Source organism: Gossypium arboreum, chromosome 6 (assembly GCF_025698485.1).
Source record: "Gossypium arboreum isolate Shixiya-1 chromosome 6, ASM2569848v2, whole genome shotgun sequence".
Lineage (NCBI taxonomy): Eukaryota > Viridiplantae > Streptophyta > Magnoliopsida > Malvales > Malvaceae > Gossypium > Gossypium arboreum.
In genome coordinates, this window is record NC_069075.1 from 127331346 (window position 1) to 127344635 (window position 13290).

Genomic DNA, 13290 nt, shown 5'->3' on the forward strand with positions numbered 1-13290 from the left:
TGAGTGATAGAAGGACATAACATAAATATTTATATGTTTTAAGTAACATTTTCATATTTTAAGTAATTTTTTAATATATTACGAAGCAGGGATTTAAATTGTGGTCGCGGTTGCGGACATAACGAATGCAATTGCGGTCACTGCGGGTATCGCGGTCGTGAATTTTTAAAAAAATTCACACAACTTATTGTAAAACAATAATAGCGGTTTAGAAGAGTGACTTTGGACCAGTGCCGCTACCGCTATATAATGGCCGCTGTAGCGATATCAAACCGCTAGTTAAATCCCTGTTACGAAGTATTTCTTTAATGTTTTAAATAATTTTTTCATGTTTTAGGATTTAGTTAATTTTCAGTAAGCTTTTCATATTTTAAGTAATATTTTAATGTATTACAAATTACTTATGAATTTCTTAGAGGTTTCTCATGTTTTAAATAATCACCAGATGTTCAGTAATTTTTATGTTTTAGGAATAACTTAATTAAAAAGAAGCGTTTTCATATTTTAAATAATATTTTGATGTATTAAAATTACTTAATTTTTTATATTTTAAATAATCATTCTATATTTAATTACTGAGAAACATTTCATGTTTTAAATAAAATTTTTATAGACTATGAATTATTTAGAGTTTTGTGTAATTATTTCATATTTTTATTTAGAATTAAATATTTGGCATTAGCTGTTTTTACTATTATGGTTTCAATGGCTCAAATTAATTATTACTTTTTATCCAAAGGGTGATATTTTCTAGAGGTTATGACAAGCTCATATTAGAGAGCTTGTTTTAGAATTTCCCCCAAATCTCGCTTTATAGCCCCCCGTCACACCCTTTTTAACCCAGGTGCGGAAAACTTTGCGTTTTAAAAAGATCCAACGCTCATCAACTCACCACACTCACTCCTATGAATTTGACCCGTCAGATTAATTCTTTCAACGTGAACTGTCGGATCCAAAACCCAAAGGCGAATCTCACCGTTCAATAAACGCCAAAAAAGAAAATTGAAATTTCAAAACTTAGCAAGAGAGAGGGAGGAGAACCGAAGGGGAGGAAGAGGAGGAAGAAGAACACCAACAAAAATTAAAAATAAGAGGTGCTTCAACTTTTGTTTCTCTTTTCCTTCTTTGTTTTACAATATCAATGCTTAAAAAACTCTAGCTTTTCTCTTTCTCTCTCTATGCATCGATCGGAATCAAAATCCTCTTGGTTTTTTGGAACTTCTTGGTGGAAATCTCGAGCTTGGTGGAATCGAAGTGCTTTTTCTTGGAATTTTAGGTTTTGGAGATTTTAGATTGGAATTTGGATCTAAAAGTGGTTCAATTCGAGTTTATTTAAGGCAATTTGTGAGATTATTTGGTGGATTTTCAGCTGTGGATATTGGAAAAAGATTGGAATTTGAAAAATTTTTTATTTTATTTTTGAATTTTGTGGGAGCTGGAATTGGATGGGGGAAGGAGAAGGAGGTGAGTTCCCGCCAAAAAAGGTGCAATCGGATACGGCAGGTCTTCCGGCCAAGAAGCTTGCGAGGCAGCTGGATTTCACGGCCGGTTTTGGCGGGGGTTCTTCTGGTGGTGTAGTTCTGCCGGAACACCCGCAGTCCACACAAGAGATGGCTGTGGCTTCGTCTTCGGCTGTGGCGGCTGCAGTTACTCAGCAACAGCAGCAGCAACAGATAAAGCCGCAGATGGTGGCGACCTCCCCTATAGCCGCTGCGCAACCTCCTCCTCTTACTACAGCATCGTCGAGGGTTATGTGAGTTTTTGCAATCAAAATTTGTGATTTTTTTTTTCTTTTAGTCTGTTATATTCTTTTGGTGTTTGCTTTGTGGATTAATTCTTTCAATAAAATTAACTCTCTTTTTACTTCTTTTCCTTTTTGGAGAGTAAGTACAGTAAGGACGTCTCGTAACGTTTTCCCCTCACGTTTTATTTTTACATGCTTCAAAATTAGCTCTTTAGTTTCAGTTATCTTTTGAATCGAACTCTGGTAAATTTTCTTGAGTTTTTGTATGTCATTGTTTTAAAGAAATTAGTGGAAGTTAGTTAGCTGTACTCGAACTCTATTCTTTATCATATTTCTTTCTTGCTTCAGAAAACCCGAATCCCCAAAAGTAAAACCAAGACCTACTGAACTAAAAGATGGTACTCCAAAGAAGCAGAAGCAGTGCAACTGTAAACATTCTCGGTGTCTGAAATTGTAAGTACATTGACTAATGTACGCTTTGGGTGTGTATGATTTCTTCCATGATTTAGTGATGCTTTGTGTGGAATTCTATGCAGCTAGAGGAGCTTTAGTTAGTTAGAAATGATTAGGTTTGAATCTTATCTTGTGACCATAATCTTAAGAATGTTTTTGTGCCTATATTTTTGTGCTACTTTAAGAATGTAGCTTATCTGATTAGTCTCAAAGTTTTTTAATCAATTTTTTCTTCTTTCAATTCATTTACAGAATGAAATGTCAAATGAGTTTGGAGGCCATTATGAGAAAAAAATTCTTGCAAAGTTGAGTTGGATAATAGACGGAAACATTGCCATAAATAGGGAAGTTTAGTATTTCCTATGTGGTGTAGTGTTGTTTCTATCTATTTTAATGGAAAGAATACTACAACAGAAACTATCAAGTAAATACCCTTTTTGCACTTTACCGATATTAATTAATGAGTAGCTCTTAGAAGCAGGTTGTACAACCTTATTTTTATATCATAGCCCCAAGGTCCAAGCTGAATCAACGTTATCTATTTTTCCAGGCTGAGAAGTTGTTCTTCCTAGCTTATAAGTTTGTTCTGCATTAGTTTCCAAACCCTTTCAATTTAGGTTGGTTTGCCTTGAGCAGCCTCAAAACGCAAATAGTGCAAGGTGTAGCAATATTTCCATCTGAACTAATTGCAGATCAGAAATAAGAGGAACTGTTGTAATTGCAGAAATAGGAGGAGCTTGCCTTCACTGTTTAAAAATACACTTCATTCTCTGTCCAACTGTGGTATGCTTCAGTAACGGATGGTTCTGGTGAAAAATTCCTTTAAGCTAGCCTTTCTTCCTACTTACATTGATCCTCTTCACCATATGCATCTAAATCTATTTTTTAGCTCTATGACAAATGTATAGATGTTTCCAACACACTGATTAGATTCAGATTTCATGTATGTTCTATTTGTTGAGAAGCATTCATGAGAAAGAATTGATAGAATTAGGGTTATGAGTTATGACTTCATGAGAAAGAATTGATAGAAATAGGGTTATGAGTTATGACTTTTATAGGTAGCATTTAGGCAGCTTGTCTTGGCATTTTAGATAGTACTCTTTTTTTTTTTTTTTTCCAATTATTCATTCTTGTGTATGATTTTTTCTGTAAATATGAGTAATTAAGCCATTTTTTAATGTTAAGTATAATCCACATGTTTGATGGTATAAGATATAGAAAGTTAATAATGTAATGCTTTGATCAGGTACTGTGAGTGCTTTGCATCTGGCGTATATTGTGATGGGTGCAACTGTGTTAATTGTTATAACAATGTTGAGAATGAAGCTGCGAGAAGAGATGCTATTGAAGCAACTTTGGAGCGTAATCCAAATGCATTCAGGCCAAAAATTGCTAGCAGCCCCCATGGTGCACGGGATAGCAGGGTATGCTGGCCATATTTTTTCATTTAATTTACATTTATGAAATGCGGACTTCCCCTCTTTCACTGTATTGATTCAGAAAAAAGCCAAAAAATAATTTAATTTTTACCATTGGGATTCTAATGTTAATATTGCTTCATTTACATGTCTAGGTAGGGCCACATTTTTCTTGCCTTGACTCATTGATGGCCTTCTAGAATATTTAGAATGATATTCTTCTGTTGATCGTGTGACCTCACTTTTGATTTTAGCACATAGATTGTATCCTCTTTTCTTAATAGTATATGGTTAGACTGCTAAAAGATTATCTTGTGGAAAAAGATCCGGGCAGGGTATTTGATAGCAAAATAGATAGAGCTTGCTACCCTTGACATTCTCATATGTACTAGTTTTGAAATATTTTTAGGAAGATGCCGGAGAAGTTTTAGTACTGGGAAAGCACAACAAAGGATGCCACTGTAAGAAATCTGGGTGCCTTAAAAAGTACTGTGAGTGTTTCCAAGCCAATATTCTCTGCTCTGAAAACTGCAAATGCATGGATTGCAAAAATTTTGAGGGTAGTGAAGAGAGACAGGCTCTATTCCATGGTGACCATGCCAACAATATGGCATATATTCAGCAGGCAGCAAATGCTGCCATAACAGGAGCTGTTGGGTCCTCTGGTTTTGCATCCATTCCAGTATCTAAGAAGAGAAAAGGACAGGAACTGTTCTTTGGGTCAACTGCCAAGGATCCATCTGTTCTCAGGCTTGGACACTTTCCACAGGTAAACACCGTCCATGCATATTTATTGACATTTTTCTTTGGAGAAACTTCCTGAATCATATTTTAGTTACACTTGAATCTATCTAATCATATTTTGTTCTAACAAGGAACAGATGTTTGCTCTAGCTTCATTCTCATTCTTCAGCTGCTGCTTAACATTTGATTAGTTTACTATAGAATCTTTCTCATCATTACTTTTAGTTTATGCTTCTTGAACTTACATTGTCAGCTTATTTTATTTGTGAATCAGGCAACTCATATCAGAACTTCTGCACCTTCTCCTTCTATGCCAGTATCCTGTGCAGCTACAACTGCTGCAGTGGGCATGTCAAAATTCACATATAGGTAAATGGAGTGTCTTGATGAAAAGATATCTAAGAACTGCATGTTCAGGAAACTAACTTATTCATTTTGGTGGAAGGTCTCTCTTAGCAGACATCATTCAGAAGCAGGACTTGAAGGAGCTTTGTTCTGTTTTGGTAGTTCTATCTGGAGAAGCTGCAAAGACACTTGCAGGTAAATGGGCATACGTGTAAAACAATTCAAATTATTGGTTTAAACTTGCAGTGTCTAATTCCTGACCTACTTTTTACTTTAACCTTTGATTGGATTCCAATTAGTAAAGGGAAAAAGGGTAGAGGTTCTCGAAGGAAAGGAAAGGAAATGATATTGTATTCTTTTGTTTGGCTAGCTAAAATGAGTAAGGGAAAGGAAAGGAAAGGAAAGGATAGGAGCTACCTCTGTTTGGTTAAGTGGTGGAAAGGAAAGGAAAGGAAAGGAAAATATATTATATTATTTCAATTGTACTCTTTTCAAAATAAAATTAGTTTTTTATGTATCACATGAATAATTTTGAAAATTAAAGAAAAATATTTAACGAAAAATATTAATTTATAATTAAAGCATATAATTAAAAATAAATTGGAATAAGTGTTTGCATTTTCCTGTAGTTATATGTGTTTCTTCATTTTCTCTTTTATTTTTAAAATTGTTTATAAATTTACAAAATAAAAATATTAATCTTTAGCATAAATTTAAAAATAATAGAAATTTATTTATTAATAGAGAAAATAAATTTTCATTTAGTTGTATACAATTTAAAGGCACTGGTTGTTAATTAAGTTAAATTATTAAAATAATTCTATAGAAAATAAAATATAATAAGGGCGCTGCAAGTAATAAGAGGTAAAATATAATAAGTTGTAATAAACTATTATTAAAGTACACCTTTCCTTTCCTCTCTGTTCCCTAATTTGGGGTAAGTAAAAATGAGAGTTTTGAATGAAAGGGAGGGGAGCTTACAATCCTTCCCTGATAAGAGTTTCCTTTCCCTCACATCTACTCAATCCAGATATAGTGTTAGTTCTTAATTTTTGTGTTTGCATGAGAATGCTTATTTTCACCCATGCTTATATATTGGAAAACAGTGTGAATTTGCATGTGTCATTTTCTGCATACTTTTTATTATTTTCTAATAGAAACAAATTTGTGTAATGCTGTTTATTTGAATCTTCTGCTTCATGAATAAAATAATGCTACAACTTTTTCTTTCAATTTAAGACATAATATTAGCATTTATAATTTGAGACTCTTTGTGATTGTCAACAAATATTGTGTTAAACTGTTCTGAATATTAATGTTGTTTCCCAAAACATTTTCTGTTACTTCAGATCAGTTTTGTCCTAGTGAAGTAAGAAATATTAGTTGGACACTTGATGCCAGTAGAAGAACCCCACATTTGTTAGCTTTGAATTTGCTTTAACAACCAACTTTTAGTCAGTTAATAGAAGTTACAATGTGCCTGTTTTTTCAGCTAATGGGTCTTCCCTCAATTTCTGTATGCATTCAGATCAGGGAAGTTTGACTGAAAAGCAGGCTGAAGATCAGACAGAAACTTCCTTTGTGTCATCCACTCAAGACAGGCTACAAAGCCAAAAAGATTTTGATGCTGAGAAAACAGTGGCTGATGATTGTTCAAGTGCAAACCAGGCTGATAAAGTTGTCCCTGAAGATTCCAGCTCAGATGGTGCTGATACACCAAAGGAAAGGCCTATGTCTCCGGGAACTTTGGCATTGATGTGTGATGAACAAGATACAATGTTCATGAAAGCTCCCTCTAATGGGCTCACGGACCATGGCTGTAGCACATCTTCTCAATTACCTTACGGACAGGGCATGACGGAGATCTATGCAGAGCAGGAAAGAATTGTTTTGACAAAGTTCCGGGATTGTCTCAATAGGCTTATCACTTTTGGAGAAATAAAAGGCAAGTTCCTGTTTCCATTTACTGAATATTCACATCTAATTATATTTTGCACATCAAAAGGGAAGAAAGTTTCAAATGATGAAACTATCCTTGACTTTATCAGTAACTAGGAGAGAACCAGTTTAGCAAAATTTTGAAAGACACTGATCGATATTCAATTAATGGATGTCTAGAGAAAGGGGATATGAAAATAAATAAAGTCCATATACTGACTTGGATCATTTTGTTTGACAGATATTTGAAATAAGTTTAATTACTTCTTTGGAATAGTAGGTATATGATGATATGATGGCATATGTAAAACATGGTTCACAATTGAATGGTTGTCTACAATGAGAAAGTTCTCATTGGTGCAATCAGCTACATATTCCATGTGGTTTCATGTATCTAATTGCTATACTTCTCTAGGATTTGTGCAAACATTCTGGACTGCTTAGGTAAATTGCTTTCTGTAGAGTGGCAGAGAGTGCATATTTTAAATGTATGTTATCTCTTTTACAGTGTGTTATCTTTTTCATGCATGAACTATTGGGAATTGACAACTGCTCTATTTCATTTTCAGAAACGCAATGTTCATCATTGGCTAGAATAGAGATAGGTAGTCAAAGAAGCCTCAGCAATGGAACTGAAGTTGTGAGAACCGAGAGTGGGAATCAACAAGGATCCTTTACCAATGGAGTTCCGAAAAATGTCAGTCCACCTACAATAAAGACATCTCAGACGGCTGCTGTGGTCATCACCACTGCTAACAATGATCTTCAACGGCCTCCATCCCTTCCTGAAAACGGGGATGCTAAACTGAAAAACGAAAAACAGATATAAAGATCCTAGATGCTGACAATTGGCACAAGGTATGATACCATAGTTATCTTCACTATACCACCCACTCCACCTTCAGCTTTGATGCGATATCAAGGTGACTGGGCTTCATTCTTAGAACTGACCAGTGCTCTGATCAATATATGCCGGTACTGATAAATTTATTGGTTTTCTGCCACAACAATCACTTCAACTCGTAACAGTATAAATTGCATGGTATTGTATACACTACATGCCAGTGGTTGTCAATAGCTTCTATTCATAGATGCTAGGAGTTTCATTAATCTATCTCTATATTTATCAAAAACAAAGACGGTTTTCTAATTCTTTTTGGAATATGTAGCTTAGAGTCCTTTCCAAGAGAAGTTCGATTAATGGTTAATCAGTGAATCATGATCGAAAAACACCTGTGGGAATTATTTCTTGTATTGGGTGCTATTTGCCCGTCAATTTTTTACAGGGATTCTTTTTATAGCCAGGAGTTGCCTCAACCATTAACGTTCTTTCTTTTTTGTTACGTTTTAGGTCATAGTTTAAGAATAAGGAAAAGGGTTTAGATGTTGGGTGGAATTTAAATCCAAACCCGTTGAATGCCAGTTTTTAAGAATGCTGCATGAACCAAGATAAACCCCTAGTTCATGTGTCTCATTGTTTATATGTATATTATTCTTCTGAAATGAAAATTCTCGACTTTGTTATTACTATGGCTCTTCATCTCAATGGCATACACCCGGTTTTCATTATCATTTTACCAATAATTAGATTTAGAACCATGTGATTGTTTTAAAGAATCGACTTATTTCAATTTGTTCAACATTTATTAAGAAAAAGAAGAAAAATCTAAAACCCTTACAGGGACTCGTCTGGTTTAATTACATATCAAAATACCACTTGAAAGATCAATATATTCATGAATTTTCTACATCGTGAAGAAATCACGAAAAAGAATTGAAAGCCTTTACCATGCAAGTGGGTTTTTTAAACCAATTTCTCCTTAAGCATAGTGAAGATTTTCAGAACATGAAACTGTTGTAAATTAAATAAAGCTTATAAAAAGTACAGGAGAAATTTTATGCATAGAAATTGAAACAACCCTTGGCTATATGTATCGCCTTACATACAATCCAAGTTAAAAATACATAACCTAAGTCAAGCATACCAGATATGATGAGATCAACGACAGATAATTGTATAGACTTGCATTACAATCTAAGTTAAAATTACATACATAACCTAAGTCAAACATACCAGATATAATGGGATTAATTACCCATAATTCCCGTGACAACAATGAATCCCAATAAAATAGGGATTTTTATTGACTAGAAAACAAAAACCTAAGAATTCTCCCCCTAAACCAAGTACGTACGGTTTATATCTGACTTTGAACGAACTCTAAAAGTTCTCACAGTCATCACATTAGCCAATTGCTCTTGTATTGCACAATGCACCAATTTCACAATACTAGCTTTCTTAAGCTATTCAGTGCATAGTTGGATTCTTTGCAAAGTTTGATTGTAGAACTATTATCATAATGGATAATAGTTGTCTTGCATTGTTTCGAATCTAGCTTTTGCAAGACCTGTTTCAACTAAACTACTTGACATGCATAAGAAGCATCAACAACAATAAATTTTGCCTCCGTGGTGATAGATTTTCTAGTTTTGTTTAAAGACCAAGACACTGCTACTAAGCTCAATAAAAACACATAGCCTCATGTGCTCTTTCTACTTCCAAATCTCCAGCAAATGATGTGTAAGAAACGAGCTTATCATCGCCTCCCTTCTTATAAAAATTCCAAACTAAGTTGTTTCCTTCAAGTATCTCAACACACTTTATTTTATGATGCTTGTAAATGAAGCTCCATAGGATTCTCCATATACCTACTAATAAGACTAACCATGAACCTCATAACTGGTATAGAGTTGCTATGGGATGCATGAGATTACCCACAACTTGTTTATAGTAAGTCTTGTCCTCCTTTAACTTCACCCTCATCCTTCGTAAGCGTAAAGCTAGGAACAATTAGATTATAGGCAATGACTTTTTATCTGTCCCAAGCTTCTAATCTTTGTAACACTTCCAAACCAAGGAAATATATCTTTCCGAAATCTCTCATGTTAAACTCATGGTTTATGAAATCTTTGAACTCTGCAAACATTAGTTCATCATTTCCAGTAAAAATAAGATCAACATACAAACTTATGATTAATACTTTGCCATTAGTCTGTCTTAAAAGAACAAAGTATGTTGGTGTTCATACTTTTCAAAAACTCTTATGTTACATTTGGTAGGATTATTATTTTTTACACATATTTTAGTATGTATTTTAGCAATAAACTAATTCAGTTGGTAATATTTTGCCACTCCCATGATTTATTTTTAACAAAGAGAAAGAAAAAAATCGCTTACTTTGAAGAGGTCTTACTTTTAGAGTTATTATTTATCTTTCTAATTTCAAGTTTAAATTTATATTAACTAATATTTATTTTATGTCTAACTATTGTAATATATACATAATAAAGAAAATTTTCCCTCATGTTATTGCACTTTTAACTGTTGAAAATTGGCCAACCATACTGCTGTGATATTTTTGGTTGAAGTGCATGCAGCTTGTAAACATGCTACAGTACATATGCTTGCTGTAATAGCAAGGTTTTTTTTTGTTTAGTTTCGTTGTAATTAAACTAGTTGAAAATGAACAAACTTGATGACAGCTTGATACATTAGGTGTTGAATTACTAGTTTAGGTGGCTTGTTTATGTGTACAAGCAATGTTTTAATAGTCCCAATGCTGATTAGTGGGATTAGTTGAGTATTTGGTGATGTATTTGGTTATAAATGTATTGTTTTTCTGATTGAAAAAATGAGCAAAATGAGCTAAAAAGCCATAAACTCCTTTGCTGAGCAAGTAAAAATATTTCTTGCATCTTCTTGCCTTATTCTGTTTCTTTGTTTTCTTCCTTTGTTCCTCCTCATCGCCAATAATTGGTATCAGAGCTTTTATGATCTTTGAAGGGCTGTTCAACAAATGGTATGTTTTTGTATTAATTTTTTGTTTCCGTTGCTTGTTAAAAAGAAAGAAGTTGTCAAAGCATGTCATTAAGGACTGCTTGTAGAGAAGACAACATCAACTCAACCTTAAGAGACTCCCAAATAAGCTTGGAATACGCTGAATGAGGAGTTTCAAGGAAAGTATGTGAGCTTATCAAGTGGTACGAGCTCAACGAGATGTGCGAGCTCAGCGAGATGTGTGAGCTGGGAGCTTAGCAAGTGGTGCGAGCTCAGCAAGATGTTGCGAGCTACAAGCTTAACAAGTGGTGCGAGCTATGAGCTCAATAAGGGGTGTGAGCTGCGAGCTCAGCAAGTGGTGTGATCCTTGTGTAGTTGCGAGCCTATTAAAGACACCTATTGCAGACAGTATGCAAAGATGCGAGTCTGTCAAAAGGTGCGAGCTCAACAACATGTGGAAGGTCAGTGCGAGTTGTAAAAGTGCGAGCCTTGTATAGTTGCAAGCGTGTTGAAGATATGTGAGTTTGTCAAAGGTGTGAGCGAGTTATAAAGGTGCGAGCCTTGTATAGTTGCGAGCCTATTGAAGACAGTATGCAAAGCTACGAGTTTGTCAAAGGTGCGAGCTCAGCAACATGTGGAAGCTCAGTGCGAGCTGTAAAGGTACAAGCCTATTGAAAACAATAAGCAAAGTGTGAGCCTATCAAAGTGTAAGCCTATTGAATTGCAAGACGAAGTGACGGACAGTCTAAATGCAAACCCGAGTGGGTGCAAGTCGAAGTGGTGGACAGTCTAAATGCAAGCTCAAGTAGGTGCAAGCCAAAATGGCAAACTGAAGGCAAACAAATTATACTCGTAAATTGTATATGTAAGAAGAAACATGATTGTAATGAACAAGGGAACAAGGCAAGATGTTTTGTCAACTAAGACTGTGAAGGAGGAGAATACTCCATTTGATGAACAAATCTTTGGCACAAAAGACTGGTATGGTCAATTGTGTGAGTCAAATTTGGTTGAAAATGAGGCCAAGTTTGAAAATGTACTGCTTGAGCAGGTTCAGCTTGAAACAAAGCATCTTTTGATTGCCAAGTTTAAAAATTGTTAAATGATTGGTATTCACAGCATGGAGTCCAAGGAGGAGTGTTGAAAATTGGCCAACCATGCTGTTGTGATATTTTTGGTTAAAGTGCATGCAACTTTGTAAACATGTTGCAGCACATATGCTTGCTATAACAACAAGGTTTTTTTTTTGTTTAGTTTCATTATAATTAAGCTAGTTGGAAATGAACAAGATTGATGATAGCTTGATACGTTAGGTGTTGAATGACTAGTTTAGGTGGCTTGTTTATGTGTACAAACAATGTTTTAATAGTCCCAATGTTGATTAATGGGATTAATTAAGTATTTTTTGATGTATTTGGTTATAAATGTATTATTTTTCTGGTTGAAAAAATGAGCAAAATAGGCTAAAAAGCCATAAGCTCCCTTGTTGCACATTTGTGAGCAAGTAAAAATATTTCTTGCATCTTATTACCTTGTTCTGTTTCTTTGTTTTTGTAACACCCCTAACCCGTATCCATCACCAAAATAAGGTCACGAGGCATTATCGGATAACACACCACATTCACATACATTTATACATTCATACTCAAAATCCATTCAAAATATTCATAATGTCTCTCGTAAGGCTCTACGAGACCTTAAAACACACTTAGAAGTGGTTCGAGAGTAAACCGAAAACATTTGCAAACTTTGAGAAACTTAGAAAATTTTCAAACATATAAGGGTCACACGCCCGTGTGAACAGGCTGTGTGCCTCACATGGTCACTAGACACGCCCGTATCACAGGCCGTGTGAAAACAGGGCATACATACTAACTTGTACCACACGACCAAGGACACGGTCACGTGCCATGGCCGTGGGAAAACTGGAGGGGTTACTGACTTGGGTCACATGGCTGACCACACGCCCATGTTCCAGCCCGTGTGCCACACACCACCAGTAGACATGCCTGTGTGTCTAGGCCGTGCTAAACCTGTAGGGTATACTGACTTTAATTTGAAAGGTTACACCAGGGGACTCACAGCCGTGTAGCATGATTGTGTGTCGCACACGGCTGAGACACACGCCCGTGTCTCTGGCTGTGTAGACAAAAATAAGCCATTCGTAAAGCCAATTTGCCACCCTATTTTCATGCACACAAAGCAACCCATATGGTACCATTTCAATACATATTTTAGCAACCAAAATATGCTATTCTATTCACATATCATGCCATCTATCCACAACCATTTCCACTACTCAATTCCATATTCATAAACATACCAAATTAATATGCCCAAATCATCAAGACTTACTTAAGTTCTAAATGCATTTCCTCATCAAATTATTATCTATAACATGACACAAATTGCACCATCTCATCATCTCAAAATTAAACCACAATATGCCAATCTTCCAAGCATTAATACATCATCTAATAATAAACCAAATGAACAACCATTTAGCTATATCAACAACTATGGAAAACATACCAAAACAAACCAACATATAAGGCATTATATACATCACCTATATCACTTATCAAACATATAATTCAAGCCAAATTAATGGCCATACATACCAACATTTATAAGACAAATCTCTTGGTTATTATCATAACTAAAAACATACCAAGATGACACTAGCCTATACATGCCATATACCATATATACAAAGCTCCCAAAAGTACTAACGAGATGATCGATAGTGTGATGATATTTCCCGACGATCCCTGAGTCTGAGTTAGCTTCGATTATCTATAAAACAG

At 35.0% G+C, this 13290-nt stretch overlaps 1 protein-coding gene across 1 annotated transcript; it reads left to right on the forward strand.

The window, feature by feature from the left end:
- Nucleotides 1–820: 820 nt before the first annotated feature.
- On the forward strand, nt 821–8172 carry LOC108484158 (protein tesmin/TSO1-like CXC 5). Its single transcript, XM_017787847.2, has 8 exons — nt 821–1753; nt 2093–2197; nt 3447–3624; nt 4028–4387; nt 4637–4731; nt 4808–4902; nt 6236–6652; nt 7215–8172. Exons 1-8 carry the CDS (start codon nt 1446–1448, stop codon nt 7472–7474), a joined length of 1818 nt encoding a protein of 605 aa, XP_017643336.1. The 5' UTR covers nt 821–1445; the 3' UTR covers nt 7475–8172.
- The last annotated feature ends 5118 nt before the right edge of the window (nt 8173–13290 follow it).